The following is a 23813-nucleotide window of genomic DNA, read 5'->3' on the forward strand; positions in this document are numbered from 1 at the left end:
TTGGAACTATTTTTAGTTAGCTATATGTGCTGTTGACCCTCACTTCTCCTCTCTAAGACTTCTGCTTAAAGCATGAGTTGAAATCACTGCTGCTGTTTTTTAAAAAGGACTGTTTGGCAAATTGAAGTACAAGTGCCCACTGTGTTCCCAGGACAATAGAGATTTGCTTGTGTTTTGCACAGCAGGCGGTTCATACATGCCCACAAATCCAGATCATTTTATTATTTGGCAAAATTGCATCTGATTCACAAATGAATGAAAGCGGAGTAGTTCAAAAGGTGAACATCAAGTATGCAACTAAGACAGCTCGCGTTTCTGAGAAGCGGGCTTCAAATTTGTTCATAACTGCCAGCAGCAGGAAAGAAACACACTGTATGACATCCTAGCCCATCCTGGTGTCTTGATGCTAGACTACAATTTATAATCTTGGCTGGGGATTATGGCAGTGGTTATCCACCACATCTGAAGGCACCAAGTTATCCCTTCCTCATAGCATCAGGAATGAGCACCTGGATCTCTTTTCATGTGTGCAGAGAAAGAACTGCAAGATCACGGCATTATAATAATATAACTTTTACTACTTAATCGACAGGCCAGCCTGGCAGGGAGCATCATTACAAAAATAGTGGCACTGCAACACTTCGACTCAGCCCGGATAATATACATGTACCTTTGTATCCCAAATTCAGGAGTTGAAACAGTCATGGCTTCTTCCGCCTGGTTCTCCTGAGAAGCCCCCTCTTCTGCTCGCCATCCTCCGTACCTCCTTGGAACCCGATTTCAGGGGTTGGCTAGGTACACGTGAAAGCAGGCTGTCCTTTAGGTGTCCTGGCCCCAAGCCATTTAAGGGCTTCACATGTCAACACGAGCACCTTAAACTGGGCCAAGAGCTCAACCAGTAACCAATGGAGTTGTATAGGGCTGGAGTAATATGGGCATTCAAACTTGCTTGCACCAGCGGTCACACCACCCTATTTTGTGCCAGTTGAAATTTCATGTGATATCTTGAATTCCAGGGTCAGATCTCCTTCGTTAAAAGGAACCGATCAGCGGTCTCCATGCTTGAGAGAGAAAATGTGACAAGACATTAGGCAGGCTTGGCTAAAGTTTCCGAGCCCAGAGTGGGCCTTCGGGACTTTGACTTCAGCACTGCCATGCTCCTGAGACCAGGAGGGACCAGGGCTTTCACCATGTGTACACACTTTATGCCAGACCCTTCGTATATAATATACCATCTGCACTAGTGCTTGTTTCTTTATTTATTACATTTCTGTCTTACTCAATATTGGATGCTCTCTTGTCTGTTCAAAATTAAAATCCAAAAACCCAACAGAAAGCGCACTTTAAAATTTTAAAACTACAATATTAAGTAGAAGGAAAAGCCAAGCTAAAAACTAGCAGCAGTACAAAGATACAACATACAGTGAAGGCTTCCATATCCATTGCCATACTTTGCCCTGCTAAAGAAATCCTAAATTCTTTAAAAAGTCTGAATTTATTTATTTATTTAAAACAGTTGTATGCCGCTCAGTCATGCCACAGCACAGAATCCAAACCACTTGATCAGCACCATGAGGGCCCAGTGAGTTCTGTGCTGATCCTGTGGGCTGATTGTCACTGATTTGCACTCTCTTTTTGCTTTTATCCATTTGATATGGTTTTGCTGCAATATTAAACGATTACAAGTTGCCCTGTAGATCCATTCTGATCAAAAAGTAGCATAAAAATGCTTTAATTAAATATGTAAAATAAGAGATTCCATTAAAACTCTATGCTGGGAGTAGAGGACACTCTTAATCTGGGACTGAAAGGATAATGGTGTTGGGATCAGGGGTGCCTTGCTGGGGAGATTGTTCCATGATGGGCAGGAGTCGCCCTTAAGGAGTCTCTTTCCTTGTTTCCGCCTTCTGAGCCTCCCTCAGAAGAAACACCCAGAGGATCTTAGATGATCAATGTCATAAACATGTGATTCATGCGGGGAGAGCTGCTCCATCAGGTGTTGTGATCCCAAGCTGTGTAAAGCTTTATACATTAAAAACAACACTTCGAATCAGAAAGATACAGGGAGTCGATGCAAGAAGGGCAGTATCATTGTTATATCTTTTTAGACTTTTTGGTCCCTCTTATCAATCTGGCTGCTGTATTTTGCACAAGGTGCAGCTTTTGAATCGTATTCAAAGGCAGCCCCACATAGAATGTATTGCAGTAATCCAACCTGGAGAGCTTAGACAGTTTTACCCCTGTCCAGATCGGAACATAGCTGGGCCACCAGGAAAGGCTAGTAGAAGCCACTCCATGCCACAGAGGCCACCAGAGCCATGAGTGACAAAGAGGACTCCAGGAGGAACCCAAGCTACAGACCTGCTCCTCCGGGGTGTGTGGAGCCCCATCAAGAATAGGTGGAGCACCCTCCATCTAGCCAGACAGAAAAATCAGCCACAGGCAGCTTCTCGGTTTTGCTTGGACTGAGCTTCAGCTTCTTAGCTCTCATTCAGTCAGTTGCCAGGCACCCATCTATCTAGAGCCAGGCACCCATCTATCTAGAGCAGGCTGCAGTTGCTTCCTGCCTCGAGAGTCTTGTCAGCACCCTGACCGAGGGAAACAGGGCCGTGTTCTAGATCCTTTATTTATTTATTTAGAAGGCTTCTATGCCGCACCATTCACCGAAGCCTCAGGGCGGCTCACAATAATAAATAATCTGTGCGTGTATGTGGGTGTCCCTGGAGAGCACTTTTTGTTGTTCTCCAGTGAGTAATGGAAGCAGCGGTGCAGCTGGGTAACTTTAGACGTCCTAATGGTCTTGTTCCTGCCCCTCCAGCAGCACCACTCTAGATGGCCGTGGCTTCAGTCACGAATCACATACCAAAAATCCATTCTTCTTCTCTGCTTTCCTGTCATCATCCCATGCTGTAAAAGTGCTTTTGCTCTCCTGATACTTCAGATTAAGGGAAAAGCTTAAGAGCTTTAAAAAAAATACTCTGAGCATGTGGAGTTGCGCCTTGAAGCCTTCCTTAGATCATAGCCTCATCACGACTACAGGAATAAAATGGAGTTTGCTTCTGCTGCATTGCTGCCTTCCTGACTTGCCACTTTTCCAGGTGATAATTTGGGGCAGCCCTTGGCTGTGGGGTCTCGGACTTCAGCCCCAAGATCCAGACCTTGCTGCACCACTGACTACAGGACAAGGCCAGTGGACCCACGAGGGGCTGTTCCCTTTAGCAGACTTGAGGCTCCCTGGCTTTATGTGATTTGTTGTTCTTGGGAATGGGACAGAAGTGCATGTAGTAGGATTAAGAAGCGTGGTCTTGAAAGAGGTGGTGGTAGAGGAGGGAGCATCCTTGTTGATGTGGTTAAGCAGTGGGGAGGAAGAACCCCTGCAGCGGGACTGCCCTCTGCCCAGAGCTCTGCCAGCCAATCTGAAAGTGCCTGCTTCCTGCGCCCGCTCTAGGGCATGACGGGTGAATGTTTGCATTCCAGGCCACGTGTTCTCGCCTGTTTTCGTGGGGCGGCTGAAGAGCACTTCCTTAATCCCAGCAGAGTTCCGGCAATGCCTGATGCCACAAGCTCGGCCTGTTGTTCCAAGGCATGCGGCAAGAATAGCTTGTTTGTCAGGAGCACTACATTCCCATTCAGGAGCCCTTTAACCAGATTAGAAGGGGATTGAAGGAATTAGCTATTGTGTGCATTGGAGTTTACCCTGGATGGGTTGCAGACATGGCACACTGCCCAACCGCCCTCCGGAGCACAGCCTCACTTTTTGGCCGAAGAGTTTGTGTTGGGCCCTTTGTCGGCAAGAGGGTGGGTGAGGTCTGGGCTGAGGGGCTGGGACATGGCATGGTCCCCGGGCTCATCTGGAGGGCATTAATGATTAACTGCCAGTTGGCCTTAGCTGGGCTGTGCCCCCAGGAACTGTAAGCAGGCCAAAGACAGTGCTGGTGTATTCGCGCCCGTGCTTCCCCGTATGCAATGTCTCCTTGGGCAGGGACTAGGCGGGCGATGGGAAACAGAAGTCAGCTCTGAATCAGGAGAGCTGCTGATGCCACCAAGTGGAACCAGCCCTGTGATGGAATGTACCAGCCGGTGCCCACATGGGGACAGAGAGTCCAGCCAGGATCAGGAGCCCTCGGCGTGCCCTGCTTTGCCAGCCCTTCTTTGCAAACATGCCAGGGCAGGCACGCTTCCCCTCTTCCCACACAACCTGCCGCCAGCTGCTCTCGCTGCCACATGCCCTCACTGCTGGCCACACTGCATCCTGCACAGCCGTGCTGCCCTCTGCTGGGTCCCCCAAGCAGCACAACTTTGGCACCCCGGCACACTGCTGCGCTGCCCTTTTTCTGGTCCCCAGACACGTGGTTTCCAGTGCCCTTGGCTTCCTGCACCTTCATTGTGCACACATGGGCACCTAGCTGCCTCCCATCCATTCCTCTGGGGCTGGTCTACCAGTGGCCGTCATGGGGAAGGTGCAACCCATGGAGAACTGGCCGATCCAACCTGCCTCACAAGCAAACCAGCTTCCCCAGGAGAGTTGTTTACAGCTTAGCCGAGAAGGTGTGGGGCCGCTTTCCTGCCTAATGTCTCATGTACTGTCCAGCTCTGCTCCCCAGCGCCTGCCACAGCCTTAGACGAGCGAGCGAATGAGCAAGCGAGTGAGCGAGCACGGTATGGGAGGCACAGGCTGGCCGGGTGTTCCGAGGGGCTGAACGAGAGGAGAAAAGTCCCCATGCAGCTACATAGTGGGTCATGTCCCGCTGGGCACTTGGCAGGGATCCAGAGCCAGCCCTGAAATAGCAGCCCCCAGGCAGGATCTGGTTACAGCCTCTGGCGTCTAAAGCAGCCCCCGGGACTGGGAGCCAGCCGCTTCCTCGGCTGCAGCGGGGCCCAGAGACGGCCCAGCACCAACCAGAGGCCGGGTCGCAGTGCCGGCAGGCCCAAGCACCTGACCAGGGGGAGGCCACCGCAGACGTACTGACTCCTCATTGGTCCCTGCCAGTCCATCGTCTGCTGGCTCCAAACGCACGTCTGGACGTGGCCCAGCACACCCTACCCCGGCCTGCGTCACCAGCCTTGGAGATGGGAGGGTGCAGGAGCTCAGAGCCTGAAGAAGAACGGCGACGAGCTTGAGGCACGAGCGAGCGGCTTCACTCTCCCCCCCACTTACTCCTCACAGGGATCCTCCTCAAGCACTGCCAGGATACTCTCTAGGAAGCCAGCGGCCCCGGGGGCATCCCCATGTGCCCGGGCAGCCTTGCCGAAGGATGTTACGCCCTCACCCGGCCGGGATCCTCCTGGTGCTGCTGCTGTGCCTCCAGGTAAGGGCCGGGCCCTCCTTCCTCCCCTGCTCCCCGCCCGGGCCAGATTCACACACATGCATGCTTCATGCCGGTCCTCCTTTGCCGCCCTTCTCCGTAGGCCCCCTCCGCCCAGGTCACAGACATCGTCTTTGACAAGTGGAAGGCCTACAGCGAGGAGTGCCACCGCAACATGAGCCTCCTGCCGCCCCCGACCGGTAAGACAAGAGCCCCTTGGAGGGGGCACGGGCTGAGGGCCACATCGCAGGAGATTGCGGGAGGGCAATGGCCCTCTGGGGAGGGATGGCGGGCAGGCCCTGCCTTTACAGCGGCCAAGGCTCCCCCTCCCCCGGAAGGGCAGTAGCCTGTCATTATTACTGTAGTTTGACTGCTGCCACAGGGATCTCCCACCTCGGGTACCTCGGCTGCGGCGTTGCGGGGTGGGGAGGGCCCCCTTTGCTGCTCCACCTCCGGCAGCAATGTTTCTTGGGCTGGCCAAAACATTTAAAAGGGTAACCCAGTCCGCTTTCCCACCAGGTTGTTTTTCTGGCCCATTTGTTTGTTTGTTTAGGCTTGGGCTCCCTGCTAAGCAATGGGCAGCTTATGCTAGAATCCCAACGCCTTTGTGCATGCCAGCACCCGTGGCCGTGGGACAACAATTTGGAGCACTTGAGGGGGCAGAGCAGCTACCTGCCGGTGTAGGAAAGGATGTTGCATAAATCAGCTTAAGCAAAGGAGAAGAAGCCGTGTTCTTTCCCTTGGGAAGGGATACTAAAATATCATTTCAGGGCAGTGGATCCCACTGGATGGATTGAGGGAGGATGGAGCAGGGGGAGCTTTGCAAATGAATTACTGTCCATGGTGAAGTGGCTCGCACGGCTGTTTCGATTAGCAGGATGCAGAATCACAGAAGAGTAGAGCTGGAAGGGGCCGGGGGGCAGCCTCCTGCTCAGTGCAGGACACCAAGTTACACCTCCCCTCTCAGATGGCTGTCCAGTTGCATCCTGAATGCCTCCAGCCTCCCTGCATCTCCTTTGCTGCTGCCCCACCTCCCTGGCTTCTCACTCCCTTCTGAACACAGCTGTGATGCTGATGGACTTCTCAAGCAGTGGTACATTGTGTAACGCAACCATCTGGAGCGGCTCGGTCTTGGATGGGCAAGACCCCTTCACTTGACAAAGGGCACGTGCAATTCACATTGGCACGCGCACACCGATTCACACGGCTGCCTGCATGTTTGGACTTGACCTGGGGCATGGCTACAGAGACTGTCTTGATTCAGAATTTTCAAATGCCGCCAAATACAAGGCAGCTGTGTGCTTGCGCATGTATGTGGAGCTGGAGTATAGATACGTCCCAAGGACAAATTCTGCTGGAGGGTCTCCTTGACAGAACATCAAGGGTCAATAGCTGAGGGCGAGTCCCTCAGTTACAGAAAGAGCAACATGTGTAGGCAGCAAGGCAGCACAAGCTCCTTCCCACATATGTGCACATGCATGCACACGTGCACACACACACACTCTCAAATACACACGCAAATGCAACATGGGATGCCCACCACTGTCACATAATGCATCTCTCTTCTTGCTCAGAGCTGGTCTGTAACAGAACCTTCGACAAGTTCTCGTGCTGGCCCGATGCGCAGCCTAACAGCATTGTCAATGTGTCCTGCCCCTGGTTCCTGCCCTGGTACGACCAAGGTGCGTCACCCTGAAGGGAGGAGGCGGCTGCAGGGGGACTGTGCCTGGTAGGGGCACAGCAAGAGGGTCCAGGAGGGGTCTAGTAGTAAGTGGGGAGCAGTCCAGAGAGATGAGGAGGGAAGCCAAAGGGACCAGGAGTTGTGGGCACTGGTGGGAGCAGAGAAACAGCAACCGACGGTTAAGGTCAGAGCAAGCGCGCCTGCGGTGTGGAGTGGGGCAGGGCAAACGTAGATCCCTGGCCACTGGCCATGGTGAAAGGGGCTTCTGGGAGGTGAAGTCCAAAACATCTGGCAATCTACTCACTCCTAGAATAGGGAACAATTATCCTAACTATGTTTGTCCTGCCTCCAGTGAAGAATGGCCATGTATTCAAAAAGTGTGGCCCAGATGGACAGTGGATAACCAATCCTGAAGGAAAGACATTGCGTGACACCCGGCAATGTGTGATGGACAACGGGACCATCTTAGAACAGGTGAGCACAAAGGGCTTAAACGAATTTTAGGGGCTTCATCCTGCTTCTATTTATATTCAAGAGGGGACCCTGGACAACGGTTGGGAAGTGGATCAGTCCAGTCCCTCTTAGGCTTCAATTTCTCCACATTTCTCTTTTCTCTTTGCAGGAGAAGTTTGCTAGGATCTATGGTAGCTTCAAGGTGATGTACACAGTTGGCTACTCGGTGTCCCTCTGTGCCCTGCTCCTTGCACTGGCTATCCTGCTGGGCTTCAGGTATCTTGGGACTGGACTGGGAGTGAAAAGGGCGTGTGACTGGTGGCAGCATGTCTGAAGTGGGAAAGAGGATGGTTTTGAAGGTGGTGAGATGATTTTACAGATGGAGACAAGAGGAGTGGGATGGTTAGGCTTGAATCATTGATGCCTACCTAAAATGTGGGTGGTCCACCTGAAAAGATGTGAGATGGCATCTCACCTTTGTCTTTTCTACACAATCCTCTGTTAATCCTCTGTATGTACTTTGCATTTCATTGTGGACCTGAGATCTGAACACTAAACAAGCAGCATTTTCTTTCCTGCTTTTCCAGTGTTGGGCTGCGACCAGTGTTGTGATAGAGCAGAATAGCACAAATACACAAGTAAAAATAGTTTTCTTTCCACCACTGGAAAAAATATCCCACTTTTCTTGCCCTAAAAATACTCCCAGAAAGTGTAAACTTAAGTGAAATTGGAGGGTCATGACTTAATCTAAAAAAACTGTAAACAACTGTGCGTAGGAAATAACAAGTGTACAATTAATGCCTTATTGTACACTTGTTATCACACCCCACGTCGAGGAGATGCTACTTCCCTTCCACACTGGAGACAGTGAAAGGCATAAATGATATGTGCTGTTTTGTTGTTGTTTTTAGAAAAGGCAGCTTTATCAGTGGAATGTTAAATGAATTTGTTCAATTGGATATTCATTATTATTCTGTACCACGAGCTGATTATTTTATGTTGGTCCAGTGGGGAGATCCAGGTGGATCCCTAATCATGTCACAAGCTTAGCTGATATACACATCAGGATCATGGGTGCAAACTATGTTAGCTATTTTTGTGGCAACTTGGCACATGCAGGAATCCTGGCTACAGGCCCAGATTGGTTGGAGTGTTGCCAAAACTGGAACTGGCTGCCACTGCCAAGAGTAAAACAACCCCAGTCCCCTCAGTCTTTGGGTGCTTTTGGTCCCTTGGGAATGAGTGGCCAAGGATCCCAATTGAGACCCCTGCTTTGGGCTTTTCTGCAGCCCCCTTGTGTCTTTAAGGGAGCACAGGTTAGTTTACAAGAAGTTATATGTACCCTGGCCCTTAAATCAGCATGAGTGTGATCAGTCAGGTGATCTTCCCCTCGTGAACCTTCCCACTTGCATCCCCAAAGCACAGAATTTGGGTTTCGAGGAAAACAAGCTAAAAGACTTATTAGGGATTCAAGCCAAAAGGTGCAGAATGGAAAAAGGGGGCGTCTGCTTCAGGTTCAAGCACTGCCTGGTTTTAATGTGACAATTCAGCTGCAAATGGCAAATAAACAAAAAATACAAACCAGCTAGCATGGCCCTGTGTTCACCTGCCTACCTGGTTCCTTGAAGACCCTCCCGAGTGGCTGCCAGCTCTTCCCTTGCTTCTGGGAAGAGCTATGCCTTGGTGCCTGTCCTAAGACCGTGGTGCGATCTCCTTTGGCGCTTGCATCAAGCTCTCCCTACTTTGTGGATGAGCCACTCTGCACACGGGTATGAGTGAGAAAAGACCCTGAACCTCCTTTCCCAGGGAAGCAGAGCTCCACCATTCACTTCAAGAAAAACCTCTTGTTTTCTGTCTGCTGACTTTCTGGCAGTAACTCATCCTCTGCTCTGAGACAGATTCTAGATTGTTTAAGCACCAAGGCAGTTTGCTAGGAGGTAGGCTCCTAGGTGGAGGTGCTTGGCCTTGAGATGACCTTAGCCAGGGTGTCAGCACTGCTCTGCCAGCATCCAGGTCACCTGCACTTTAATTTTAGCAGAGACCTGCAACGATTGTGAAAGGGAGGCTTCTGTGAAGATGGAATCAGTGCGGTTCGGTTGAGTGGGCCACTCCAGGCTGACCATAACAAACTTGGGAAGTGCCAGAACACAGCTGTTGTGGATCTTGGCCATGCCATCTTGACTGATAAAATTTACTCCCGTGGTAGGAAGGAATGCCTCTAAGAAATGAGAAGTATGGGCTTACTCTAAGCGGAACTGAAATGAGTTACAGCTGTGTATAACTGAGTGTTTGTGCTGAGAACATGTGGCTTGGTGGGTGTGTAAGTATGTCAGTGGAAGGAAGGAAAGGTACTGTATGTCCATTGGTAAGGGGGCTCCATGACCAGTTGGGAGCCTCCTGGTGCTTTCTCGTGAATCCCACGGAGGATTTATGAGGAGAAAAGGGCAGGATGATTCTCAGTTTACGAGCAGGAGGGGAGAGCCCAGGGTGGAGCACGCCGTGGCTACGATGGGTGGGTCCAGGGTGGGGGAAGCCTACGACCAGGGCGCAGGATGTGCGGGGAAAGGCTGAGGGGGGCGCTACACGACGGGCGGGCCTGGCTGACCGGCTCCCTGCTCCCCAGCAAGCTGCACTGCATGCGCAACTACATCCACATGAACCTCTTCGTCTCCTTCATCCTGAAGAACGTCTCGGTGCTCATCATCGACATGCTGCTCAACACCCGCTACAGTGAGGAGATCGACGACTACAACGTGGGCCTTTGGTTGACGGATGAGGTGAAGTGGCCTTTCCCAACCCTCCCTCCCTCCCTCCCTGCCTCCCTCCCTTTTGCACTTGGGCTAACCTCCGTATCATCAGCAGGCAGCAAGTTTCGGTTGCCTCCCCAGCCCTGTACAGATGCAAAGTAACCCATTGGTTCTCGGTCACATCACTTCGTGTTTTGGCACGGGGCTAACCTTATCTGCTGTCCCAGGAGCCACCAAAACAGTTTGGGTGCTTCTGTAGAGCTATTTTGAAGTCACTTTGGGTTAAACTAAGGCATAATATAAATGTCACCCCACTTCAGCCTTCCTCCGTTGGCAGCGCTGGCTGCCAATGCTGGGAGTCGCCATCCAACACTTCTGAAGAACGCCAGTTAGTGGGAAGCTGCCAACAATGTACCTTCGGTCACTTTGCTGCGTCCCATCATGAGTGAACAGCAGTCATGCACAGAGCGAGCACGAGGCAGCCTGGCACTGTTCTGTGTATGAACTGTCTGTCAGGAAGGCCCGTGCAGAATCGAAAGTTGATCCAGGGGCTAAGTCCTGGTTCCAGTTAAGCCTTGCCACCATCATCTGCACAGAGTACTCTCTGCAAACTTCAGTGGCTTCACATCCACTTTCATTCATGTATATGGGACCCAGCATCATTCTCCCGCAAGCCTTTCGATGCAAGCGGCAAGTCAAAACTTGAACAAAGCCATTGGAGCATTGCCAAGGCGGGATTAAGACCGCCGAAAGTTCTCTGTCTGGTGCTGCACTGCTGCTTACGCCTGAAGTTCCCATTCCAGGAACTTTGATTTAGAAAGCACCAGCCACAAAGCAGTGGGAGTTGTTGAAGGGAAATTGCCCTCCATCGCAACAGCTTCACAGCCTTTTATGTGAAAAGTTGGCCTGAGTATTGAGGGCTTCCTGCCTGCCAAAAGTTCCCGGGCTGCCCTGTCTTCTCACGGACTCCTCTCCGTCCCCGCAGGCAGCAGCAGGGTGTCGGACAGCTACGGTGTTCATGCAGTATGGCATCGTGGCCAACTACTGCTGGCTGCTGGTGGAAGGAATCTATCTACACAACCTGCTCGTGCTAGCCGTCTTCTCCGAGCGCAGCTACTTCACCCTCTACCTCTGCATTGGTTGGGGTGAGTATTAGAGGGCTGGCGCACGGAGCAGGATGAAGGATGGTGGTCCTTTTCACGGGAACATGGCAAGATCAGCTTAGCAGGGATGACAGAGATGGGGAGATCGCTACAGGACGGGCAGGGAATGGTGCTCATGTGCCACCACCTGTTGGCAATTGGACATGCTGGATGAGGCCTACAAGGGCCGCATCTGGAGAATGCCAAGTTAGGGAAGGTGGTCCCGAGTGCTCCACTATCTGGTGCCCTTCTGGACTGGTTCGGTGTGTGGTTTCATTAAATTCTGGGTGCCTTGCTGGGTCACTTTGGTGGATGGTTTAATTAAAATCTTGACTGGTCAGATTTTGCAGTGATTCCAGATTGGTCAGGATTTGCTTAAAAGCTATATGGTGAGAGAGGAGTGGGGAGGATGCAGAAGGTGAGAGCTGAGGAAGAAGGTGGTGGTGGGACTCTTGGGCTGGGCGAGGGGAGGGGTGTTGTGCTGCAGTAACATGGAGAAGGAACCAGTCCTGAGAGATGGGCCAGGGCTGATGGGACCTGGAGCGCTCACAGACTCTGCAGCCTTCCTGTTTCTTGCCTTAAAAGAAGGCATTGAAAGGATGCCCTTGTCCTTGGGTTGAAGACCAGATATGGTCCAGCCTGTGTCAACCCCCTGACAATATGCTACTGAGTTGCCTTGCGCTTTCTGGGAGCCACACACATTTGCACATCACAAACCACATTTGTGGTTAATACGCCACAGTGGCTTGCTAGCCTCCCCATCCATGCTCGGTTTGTGCTGGGCTGATTTGCATAAATTACCCTCATTGGGCGCAGCTTCTTGTGATGTCTGAAGCTGGTGATCGTAGCTTGTTGGGTGGTTAACCATGCAGAACCCATGGGCTATTGTAGGGTTGTGGGGCGGATTGTTAACCCCTCAGTGACTGACTCTCACCAGGCTTGGACATTGTGATGAGCCTCAGTGAGGACTTGAAATGGCAACCTGGCACCACCGCGGGCTGTGGTGATCAAGCCAACCAGGTCACTGTGGGTGCCGCATGGCCATTATCTGCTCTCTGTGCCTTCCTGCAAACAAAGAAAAATGTATTTTTATTTATTTTATTTATTTAGAACTTTTATATGCCATCACCACATGCCTTGGCATCTCAGGATGGCTAACAACGTAGAATTAAAACAATAAAACAGTAACAAGTACAGTAAAAATATAGAAAAACAAAAAAGTGACTGTTAACGATAAAATTAATTTTTAAAGTAGCCATTAAATAAAAAGGTTTTAACCTGGCGCTGAAAAGAATATAGACTCGGCGCCAGGTGCACCTCTCCAGGGAGCACATTCCATAACCTGTGCTTGGAGCTTGCCCACCCTGAAAATGCACCACTTTTGCAAGCAGCCCCCTGCAGGGCACCCATTCCATCCTGTTCCTTCATTAATCCACAATTGGTGGGGGGAAGAACTGCATTAAAAACACACACATTTAAATACCAATTTATAAATATAGTTTCTGTCAAAAGGTGGGTGTTACTTACCCCAGAATACACAGTTCTAACAATATATGTCTACGCAACACTCCCATGCATATCAGCTGAGAGGTGAACAACACTGAATTCAATAGGACCTACTCTCAGGTAAGCCAGTATAGGGTCACCGTCTAAATATACCATTTTCTCTCAAAGGATGCATTGCTAACATTGTGAGATATTTGTTCTGGTCAAGAACTACATCAGAAAATTTGAGACATGCAAAAGCCAGTGCATAGTTAAGTTCCAGGTCACATGAGAGTCTAGGAAGGGGGAATCAGGCCATTTCCGATCAAAATGCCCTTTTTTTCTCAAGCGATTTTTAGCCCAATGCCTTCCTTCAGGTAGTTGGCTTCTATTTGCATCAGGAGAAGTGATATCTTGAGAGAAATGACGGCATCTCATGTGTGCCCTTTTACTAGAGATTGCTAGAGATTACTGGGGAGGCACGGGAGGAGGCACGGCTGTCCTAGGCAGCGGCTGTTGCCATGCCTAGCAACATTTGGCCCTGTGGGTAAGCGACTCCACATGGATCTGGGCATTGCGTTGCAGCTAAGGCCACGCACAGATGATCATTTCTGAGAAAACTGAAGGTGGCTTGACAGTCATTTGTCGCCTGTAGCAAAGATCCTGATCTCCCCCCACCCTCCCGTGGATGCAGGTCAAACCAATTCTGGAAGCGGTACAGAAACAAAGTGCAACATCTCTTTGAGCAGAGACAAAAGGAGAAGCGGGGAAATGAATAACTGGGCTGTGACCAGCAGTGGCTCTGCCATACGACCGTCTGACCTATGAAAACTTTCTCTGTACACAGCCTTGGAATTTTGATTTCTATTCTTCCTCCTTGTGCATATTTCTCTTAAAGCATGTTTAGTCAGTTATTTTGTTTATATACTACCCAAAAATCAAAGCTCTCTGGGCAGTTCCAAACACACTATTTTTTTCTAGTTTTCTTTCAAAGATTTCCTAATAAATAATGATACCCCGAGTCATTCAGGGCTTGCCTGGAAATTCTTGGAAGATCTCACAGTTCACTGAACCTGGGAGAAATGGGACCATATGAGAAGCTGCCAATTATCCGTTGCATGATTGGCTTTTATTAATTACATGAATCAGGGCATGTGGGGGGCAAGGGAATGGGAACCTGGCATGCACTGGGGGGATTTAACTGTTTGCTTCCCACTGAGGCCCTGATCTGGATCTGGGGTTTGTGTTGTCTATTCACATTGGGGGGAAAGCATCCACTGGGGCAAATAGGCGATTTTTTTCCCCATTGCAAATAGCAGGTATGAGGCAGAGAACAGCCTGGACCAGGATGGCAATGAGGGGAAAAGATGAAAGACTCCCTGCCCTCATGTGATCTGGGTCAGGATCATGTATCTGCAAATGACTTGTAAAATGTGAATCACACCATGGTGAATTCTTGCAACTGGGTCACATCCATTGGCACACGGATCTGTCTGCTTCAGTGGCACATCTCTGGATGCTTTGGCCTGGCCTGGTCACACAAGCAGCCTTCCCCAGCCTGTATTCTACAGCATGCCAGGAGGCCCTGAGGCTGGGGAAGTCTGGCCGGGACACTGTAAGCCCCCCCCACACACACACACACCCAGACTGGCTGCAGGTCCTCCAGGTTTTAAGCACCCTTGGCCTCTCACCTCCAAGTTGCATGTTGCGGGCTGCCGCTACATCTGCGTTGGGCAACACCAAGAGCGGCAGCTTGTCTTAGATTAATTTCTGCCTGAGAGAGAGAGCCAGTTCTTCCTCGTCTAATCCAATCTTCTCTTTTCCCAGGAGCGCCAATTCTGTTCATTGTGCCGTGGGTGACGGTGAAATTCCTTTACGAAAATATCCAGTAAGTTCAAGTGAGCGATACACCAGGGCAATGCACATGGTCCGGGTTTCTGTAGTGCCTTTGCCACCAGCAGGCAGGCAAGCAGTTTAGCAGGCAACATTCATGTGAGGCTTGGGATGCAAGAAGAGCGCCTTGCCCCATTCATGAGCATGGGATGGTCAAGCGAGAGCAGGGACACGTGTGCTTAGCCAGACCTGCCTTGCCCACACCTTTGTTTCGTCTTTTCCTCTCTTTCTCAAGATGCTGGAGTACTAACAATAACATGGGCTTCTGGTGGATCCTGCGGTTCCCCGTGTTCCTGGCCATCTTGGTGAGTTCTACCAGTTCCTTCTGCTGTGGAGTCAGCCCAGAATGGCTGCTTTGTCCAAGAAGCTGCCAAGTGGGGAATCGTCTTTTGCCTCTGATCTCTGTATGTCAGGGCTGGGAACTTCAGGTGGCTCAGGAGGCAGATATACCCTCCCCATTTCTCTGCAGGCAGAATGATATCGGGGCAGGAGCTTGGGAACTCCAGCTTGCACCCTGACCTCGCTGGTCCAGGTGCCAAGTGGGGGAGCATTCTTCCACCCTGTGCTTTAGTTGGGGCTGCTCCACCTGCCCTGCATTTCCCCCGTCTAGGCATCAGTGAGGTGCTACATAAAGGGGTCCCCCATTATCTAAGATAGGTGAGGACTCCACTCTCTACCCTTCCCCTTGTCTAGGAGTCTCCAGGGACATGGGGTCACAGAGGTTCCATGGCTCAGAGCTCCCCCATTCTTGCTGTATGTTCTTGAAACAAACCAGATGCAGGGGGCATTTCAGTTTTAGCATAAAAATGGCCAAGGTCTTTTTGATATCTTAGGGCCTGGATATCTAAAGGAATGCGTCCTCCTCTATCCGGATCCTAAGATCATCTATGGAGGCCCTTCTCTGTGAGCCACCCCAAAAGGAGTAAGAAAGGTGGCTAGGAGGGGAAAGGCCTTCTCGGCTGTGGCACCCCAATTATGGAATCAGCTTCCCAGGGAGGTGTGCCTGGTGCTGATGCTTTATACATTTAGTGCCAGGTTAAAACCTTTTTATTCATCCATTATTTTAACTGTTGAATAAGAGGTTACAATTTTATATTTGTTTTTATTCAAACGATGATTGGCTTGTGGTGGATTAATCGTTTATTACATTATGTGTTATTGGTTTAATGTATTTGCCTGCTTAATTGTTGTTTAGTTTACCTAAATTTTTATGATTATTGTGGATCTGTTAGTGCTTCTATGTTTTATGTTGTTTCTAATGGTTGTACACCTTTCTGAGAGTAGTTGTTAAAGAACAGCCTGGAAAAGCTATATATACACTGTATAGCTTTATATATATAAATATAAATAAATAAGGACTACAACTTCCCTCAACCTTAGCCAGCACAGCCCATAGTGAGGGATGCTGGGAGTTGCAGACTAAAGCATTTTGAAGGCCGTAAGTTGGCCACCTTCTGTCTAAAGCCCAAAATGACTGCCCACTTTATCTCACTATTTTATTTTATTTTATATTTTGTTATTTTAATACATGTATAAGCCACCATTAAAGATAAAAAGGTTCATTTGAAGATGGCTTCTAATAAACTATAATTAACTTGCAATAAAAAAATTGATAAGAAACATGAGCTTAAAATGTCTAGTTTAGTAGAAATATTAAAATTCTTTGAGTCACATTTATAATTATTTCCATTTGGCAGCCCAATAAGCCTACAATATAAGAACAAGTAATAAAAAAAGCTGAATTTTAAAGGTGCTCTTAAAGTCTTGCAAAGATAGAGCCAGGTTCGCCCTCATCGATACCATGTGACACAAATAGGAAACCGTTGCTTGCACCTGCCAATGTGGTGCCTTCCATATTGATTGATTGGATTTCTATCCCACCCTTTTCTTTTTCAAAGAACTCAAAGCAGCTTACATCAGTCTCCTCCTCTCCATCTTATCCCCACAACAACAACCCTGTGAGGTAGGTTGGGCTGAGAGTCTGTGACTGGCCCAAAGTCTCACCCAGTTGGCGCTTTGGCAGAGTAGGGACTAGAACCCAGATCCCCTGACTCCCAGTCCCGTGGTCTTAACCACACCACACTGACTCTCCATATGTTTTGGGCAACAATTCCCATCATCCCAGCCATTGGCTATGCTGATGAGAGTTGTAGGCCAAAGCACGTGGAGATTGGGGTACGCTGTTCCAAGACCCGGCATGTAAGCAGAGCTTCTGAAGTGGCTTTAGTCTGCAGGTTTGCTGCTATGGATGTTCCCTCAAGTAACTTGATCCTCAACCGTTAAAATTTCGAAAGCGGAAAAACAGCACTTCAGCTGGGCACAGAATGTCCCCGGCAGCAGCGTAGCTGATGCAGGAGGGGCTCAATTGCTTCCACCAGCACTTGAGCGAGTGAGTGGTGCACCAGCTTGATCTCCTAACTGTCTTTAAAGGTGATCTAGTAATCCACGTGCACTGGGCCACTCCAGCCTGGCCATCACTAGTGCATGGACGACTGAGGAAGGATGGTCCTGCCCTGACAGGGCCGCAGCTGGCCTAGCCGTCCACACTGATACAAAGAACCCCTGGCTACTGCTGCCTTCCCCTCCCCTCCCCTCCCCTCCCCTGCCGTAACTGCAAAGTCTAGGAGTGCTTCCAGATAAAGTGTTTGTGGTGCTGGAATCCCATGTCCTTTTCCTTAATGGATTTTCCGCATTTAGGAAAAAGACACAGGAAATGGTGGGAAAACACAGGAGGGTTATGAGAGGAAGGAAACACCATGTGGGTCCTCCCAAAAATCCCAAAAATGAGACAAGACAATGGCACAATAAAAGCCTCACCTTGAAGCACACCTGAGGAGCTCTTACACTAAATACTCACTTGCAAATGATACAGGGTAAATACTCATCTACAGCACTTTTCCTAAGTGCTCAAATGTCCAAACATTATTAACATGTATACATTCCAGAGACCCACTAATATCCTGTGAAATTAATCCAAATGCACTAGTAAAGCTAAGGGTTAGGGGATCAGCGGGAAACTACAGGAAGATACATGTAAAACACTGAGATTAGGCAGGGTATTTATTTATTTCATTTATATTCTGCCTTTTTTCCTGCCTATGCAGGAATCTAAGGTGGCCTGCCGTGCCTCTCCATTTTATCCAGAACAACCCTGTGAGGTACGCCAAGCTGAAAGTCAGTGACTACTCCAAATTCACCCGTGAGCTTCTTGGCCAAGTGGGGGCTTGTACTGAGATCGCTCAAATCCCAGTCCAGCACTCTAACCATTATGCCGTGTTGGCTTTGTTCAGGAATTCAACAACAACAACAGAACCTAGAATGATGCTCAAGCATTTAGTAGTGCATCCATATCCCATAACAGTCCCTGCCTGTTAGTCAACCCACTCTCTCTCTCTCTCTCTCTCTCTCTCTCTTTCAGATCAATTTCTTCATTTTTATCCGCATTATTCAGATCTTGGTCTCCAAACTCCGTGCCCACCAGATGCGCTACACGGACTACAAGTTCCGGTATTGGCTACTGCCCTAGAGGGCCATGGCTTTCTTGGGATGGGAACATTCTGTTCCACCTTTTATATGCACTGCCACTGAGTACCCCCGACCTCCTGATCTTTCTTGGCTCAGGGCACCTTGCAGTCACCTCCGTCACCTCCACGGGGTTTGGTGTCTGGCACATTCATCCGTGGGTCCCCAGACTGGCACTCATGTGCGCTCCCCATGCTTCCAGCAGATCCCTGCCTCCCCGCTCTAGGCCCATTTGTAACTCCACTGGCCAGGGAGCCCGTGGGAGGCTCTGGCTGGCTGTTGGGTGATGGTGCCTTTCCCTCGCAAGCAGTTCTAATTTGCCAATGCCCCACTTAGGCTGGCCAAGTCGACACTGACACTCATCCCACTGCTGGGTATCCATGAAGTGGTTTTTGCCTTCGTCACTGACGAGCACGCCCAGGGCACGCTGCGCTACGTCAAGCTCTTCTTTGACCTCTTCCTCAGCTCCTTCCAGGTGAGACGGGGGAAGCCTGTGGTTCCTCCGGCTCCGCTCCTACACGAGCCGTGGGCAGAGGCAGATCTTTCTGGGTAGCATTTTTCCTTCTCCTAACTGCGTTTCCTCTGTCACTAGGGAATGCTGGTAGCCATCCTCTACTGCTTTGTGAACAAGGAGGTGAGTGCACCACACAGGGGCGAGTGCACCACACAGTGCACCACACAGTGCACCACACAGGGGCGAGGGAAATACGGGGCACAGCCGAAATGGTCTTGGTGTCAAGAGAACAAGATTTCCCTCTGGAGTCATCTGAATGGTGTTGGAGTTACTGCAGGAACTAGATGTGTTGTCCTTTGAAATATGGCCGGAGCAGGGTACCCTGCCCAGCTCCATTCCCCTGTTACAAAGTGGTCTAGTTTTAGGGACAGTCAAAGCCGTAGTATGTATAATTGGAACTGGGTCAACAGAGCAGATGCAGTGTTGAGATCTTGTTACAAGTACAGCTGTACTTCTGGCCACGTTTACTGTTCCCGGGCCAGTCTGTTGCAACCGGCTGCTGCTTATAGCCGGGGGTACATAAGCTCTTTGACCTGGGTGGGAGCAGTAACATGCACATGGATGCACTCTCATTACACACGCAGTCCTCCCCTTCCGGCTCCTGAGATCTAGGAATCACTGGGGTGGGGGCAAAAGTCTCCCCCATCCTGCAGCAATTTTCATCAGGATAGCCATTTCTCCGTCTCAAACAGCTGTGGGAAAAGGCTGATCTGGGAAGGTAGGGAACAGCATACTGCACTCCCCACCCCGTAGCCTAGTGGGGCTGTGAAGAAAAATGGGTGGAGTCCTGCCAGCTTTGGGGCTGCAGGTTGTGCACTCCTGGATTGCAGTGAAAACACAGTTTTGGGAGAAGGGCGATACTGAAAGAAGAAACAGCCGCAGCAGGAGGGGAGGTGCTTAACCCTTGCTTTGCATGCTGCATTTCCCATCCAAAAAGTTCCAATATTTCATAGCACCCTTGCAAAAACCTAATTCATGCTGATTTTGGGATTCAAAGGAAGGGGGAAGGGAGTCACACCCCAAAAGCAGCAGGTGGAGGAATGGTTTTGCATTCTTCCCCCTCTCACCCCACCCACCCACACTACCAAAAATCAGTAAGTGGAGATGAAATGCATGTGCTTGCATGCAACATGCAGCTTTGGTCCTTAAAATGTTAGCTCTGGTTGTATTTCTCACGCGGATCATCATCATTCCACTACGTTTATATCTTGCCTGTTTTTAATTTCATAAGGAACCCTCAGTGGCTTACACAGTCCTCTTCCACTCCACTGTATCCTCACAACAACCATCCTGTGAGGTAGGCTAGGCTGAATGCAAGTGCCTGGTCCATGATCACCCAGTGAGCTTCGTGGCCAAGTGGGGACTAGAACCTGGATCGCCCAGGTCCCCAGTCCACAACCACACTGATTCTCCATGAGATGTTTGTTCATTTATTGGTGCAAACAGGCCATAAGATAAATATACAGCACAAAAACAACAGCAAAACTGTTCCCGTGGGTGTCTCATCTCTGTAGGTACAGTCAGAGCTTGCCAAGAAATGGACGCGTTGGAAGCTTGGCCGGGACATAGAAGAGGAGTATAAGCACACGTACAGCCACACGCTCAACATCCGCAATGGGAGTGCCAGCACCTGCGAGAAGCACAAGCTGGTCGGGAGCTACCTCAATGGGCTGGTCCGCAGCCCAGCGACTGTACAGACTAGCACACAGTATCTGGAGAGGACAGGCTGTAGCGCCAGTGAGAACTTGACGATGGGTGAGCGGCACCATTGCTTTGAGTTCCCGGGCACCTTGGAGTTCCACAACACAACCGAGAGCAACTTCTGAAGATGTCTTACCCATCTGCTGCTGTCCTGCGGGACTGTTCTCATTCTTTGCCCTTGAGACAGCCACACTACCCTGGCAGGAGGATGGCTGCAGTCCGGGACTTGGAGACGCGGCAGGAGGCGTGTAACTGGAAACCCTGCCCTCTGCCAAGCGGCCTGAAGCTGGCAGGATGCTGCCAAGTCCTTTTCTGGGTGTGAGACACACACGCAAGTCCCCGTGGGACTGCCTGCATGCGCAGTGCTCCTTGGAGGGGCCCCCACTGATGCCAAGCAGCCCGGGACAGGGGAGTGCTGAGCCCTCTCAGGGAGCCGATGGTGGTGCCTGCCAAACAAACCTTGTGCCGGAAGGGGTTTTGTACCACTGCTGGGGGCTGCAAAGGTTTGCATGGTTTAGGGACTGTGCCATGATCAGCACTGTTCAAACTCAGAATGGCTGAAAGTTTCAGCATTTTTTTCTTTTCAGAGCTGGCCCTTATAGTTACAGCAAACAAGCTAAGCAGGTGTCGGCAGTATTTTCTAAAATGTTTTAAAATCACATAGAAAGGTCTGTGCATTTTTTCCTCCTGGTCGGGAGGTGGGATATATTCAGAGTTATCAGCTCTTTCCCCTGTTTCTTTCATTCTCCCCACCCTCTCTTCCCAATCCTGGTACTATCTTGATGCAAAATTTGGCCAAAAAAAAGGAAGCACTGACCAATATATCTAATTGTTCTAATTATAAAATGTCAAGTGTAGGGCTTGCAGAACAAGGTCTCTGCAAGTTCAGATTTCCTTTGCTATGAATGTCAGTAGAGCCCAGCCTTCTGCAACCTAGCACTCTCCAGATGTGTCGGACTGCTGTCCAGGACGCTGCACTGGGGAAGACAGCTGTGGCCTCTCCAACAAAGCCTTGTGAGCACTGGGGAAGCAGTGGCCGTGCCTCCTGAAGGAATAATGTATCCCACAGACCTTGGAAGCAGTGGTTCTGGAAGGGCTGCCTGTGGAGCGTAAAAAGAGTGCAGTACTTTTTGTGGAACTGCAGTGCCCACTCAGCTGAGAGGTACCATCAACCAAGTACGCAGCTGGGGCATTCCCTCTGCAAGGGGGGCCTGCCCTTTCCTTTGGTCCTCAGAGGCCTTCTCTCTTGGCTTGCTCTGTAACTCCAAGTGTGTGACAGCAGTGCAAACTCTTAGGGGCCACGTTTCTGTCTCTGTATGATCGTTTGTCACCACCAATGTTCTGGGGATCAAGGACCCAATAAATGGTGTTATGCATTGTGGGAACGTGGACAGTGCCTCCCGCTGCTGTGAGCCACTTCTCCCAGTTAGGGACTGGGCTGCACTACATTTGCCAGCATGGATGGGAGCAGGTGCCCTACCAGCCCCGTCCTTCAGAAGTACTAATCTTCCTGGGAGCCAGGGAAGGCAACAACTTTAAATTAGAACTATTGCAACAAGCAGGTAATTGTCACCTCCCGCACCTACGTGATGTTATTTCAGTGCCGAGATCCTGTGCTCTCCAGAATAGGCACAGAGGAGTTCCAATAACACTTTGGGGGAAGCGTTAAGGCTCCGAACTCAACATCTCTGAGCAAAAAATACTTCCTTAAGCATGCAACACACCATCAAAAAGCCCTTCCGTTACAAAAATGCCTAATTAAAAAAAAAACCAAACAGATTTTCAGCATATGTGCAAATACAGGGGCTTCTGAACAGCAAAGTAACTTCATGCATGGATACTTCAATGTATGCTAACAGAGCACCTACTGCAGTATGGGATGGCCAATGGACCACCTTCTTAGCTCACATATACAAAAAGAAAAAAAAATCCCCACAAAGCAGCATTAAACAGTAGAGAGAAACCATCAACCTCTTGTCCACCCCCCACCCCTGCCCCAAAGCTACATTTAAGATCAGTATGGCCACCTCTGGTACTACCAGAAAACGAAGCCACACTTACCAGTGGCAAGCACTGGGAAGGGAGGCCTCACGTAGCTCTCCACTTCTGATGCTTTGCTAGCTCTGGAAAGCAGCCTCCACAGTCTGTCAGAATCGGGGGGGGGGGGGGGCAGTTTTCCCTGCATGCTCAGCTGAAACTGCACTGGGTCTCTCAGCTTTCTCTCGACCTTTCCACATATGCACCCATTTCTTCCCCATTCCTGACTGCTTCCCCAACTTTTCCACCTGACCCTGTCCCCTTCCTGGTCTGCATCCCATGCAAAACACTTTCCTGCCATGGACTTGTGGTTTGGTGCAGTTTCTTGCATCCTTTGCTCTGTAGATGAGGATCTATTTTAAGCCAAAAACACCTTCTGCTCGAATTTTCACCACAGACTCCTTGCCTCGCCTTGGCCAAGCCGTTTTTGCTTAGTGCTTCCCGTCATTAAGGTGACTTTAGGGATCTCCATCATAGACAACATCTACCCCATTTTGGAGGGAGAGGCATTTTCATGGAGCTAAGGCTACCAATGGCTAGTAGTCGTGTTGGCTATATAGTATCTTCAGTATCAGAAGCACTTTGCCAGTTGTGGGGGAAATGAAGAAGAGTTAACTGGGTGTATGTCTTCATGTCTCCCTTGTGAGCTTCCCATGTGCTTCTGTTTGGCCACTGTAGGAGCAGAACAATGGACTAGATTGGCCTTTTGCCTGAAGCAGTGTGGCTTTTCTTGCATTCGTACTGAGAAAAAGCACTTTTCTCTTACGGCAGATGGAGCGGGGAAAGGGGAGCAGAAGCACTGAAGCAGCGGAGGATACTTGATGCAATCCCCCACAGTTGAGCTCACCTTGGGAGGGCTGGGTGCCACTCCCTGCCCTAGATTCACTGTGTAACCTTGACCAAGCCACCTTCTCTAATCCCCAGTTCCTCAACATGAGCATAAACACAGAGCCACAGTGATGGTGCTCATGCTGTTCACTGGAAGACTGGAAAGGCATCTGCACACAGGGCAAACCACCCTGAAGGTTCAGGGAGGGCAGAATGCAACTGGTTGATCTGAGAAACGGTCCTTTGACGACTATCGAGGTGGATTGTTCCGATTGGGAACGTGTGGATCCTGTCTCCTGGGGCAAGAGCTGGATTCTGACTGAAGCAAACAGGTTGCACTACAAAAATGAACTCAGGAGCACCTATTGGCTTATCCTTTGATAAAGAATACTATGAGTCAGGAACAGTGGAAGGAATTTGGGAGTGAGACAAGGATATCACAGGGACAGCACTCCAATATGTTGCTGGAGAAAAAGAGGACAGGTGGCATATGGAGGGGCTGTA

The 23813-nt window shown here is 50.0% G+C and overlaps 1 protein-coding gene across 1 annotated transcript in view; it reads left to right on the top strand.

Annotated features, from left to right (window-relative positions):
• The window catches only part of GCGR (glucagon receptor), a 46592-nt gene extending 25349 nt beyond the window's left edge, over positions 1-21243 (top strand). Inside the window, exons 2-14 of the mRNA XM_044420032.1 lie at positions 5168-5309; positions 5410-5506; positions 6881-6988; positions 7340-7461; positions 7610-7716; positions 10064-10217; positions 11173-11332; positions 14642-14702; positions 14943-15012; positions 18126-18214; positions 18566-18704; positions 18822-18863; positions 20258-21243. Of these exons, the coding sequence (XP_044275967.1) occupies positions 5256-5309; positions 5410-5506; positions 6881-6988; positions 7340-7461; positions 7610-7716; positions 10064-10217; positions 11173-11332; positions 14642-14702; positions 14943-15012; positions 18126-18214; positions 18566-18704; positions 18822-18863; positions 20258-20569 (1515 nt within the window). The 5' untranslated portion in view covers positions 5168-5255 and the 3' untranslated portion in view covers positions 20570-21243. The remainder of the gene's footprint in view (positions 1-5167; positions 5310-5409; positions 5507-6880; positions 6989-7339; positions 7462-7609; positions 7717-10063; positions 10218-11172; positions 11333-14641; positions 14703-14942; positions 15013-18125; positions 18215-18565; positions 18705-18821; positions 18864-20257) is intronic.
• The last annotated feature ends 2570 nt before the right edge of the window (positions 21244-23813 follow it).

The sequence above is a fragment of the Varanus komodoensis genome, unplaced genomic scaffold, assembly GCF_004798865.1.
Source record: "Varanus komodoensis strain SLA01 unplaced genomic scaffold, ASM479886v1 scaffold11, whole genome shotgun sequence".
Lineage (NCBI taxonomy): Eukaryota > Metazoa > Chordata > Lepidosauria > Squamata > Varanidae > Varanus > Varanus komodoensis.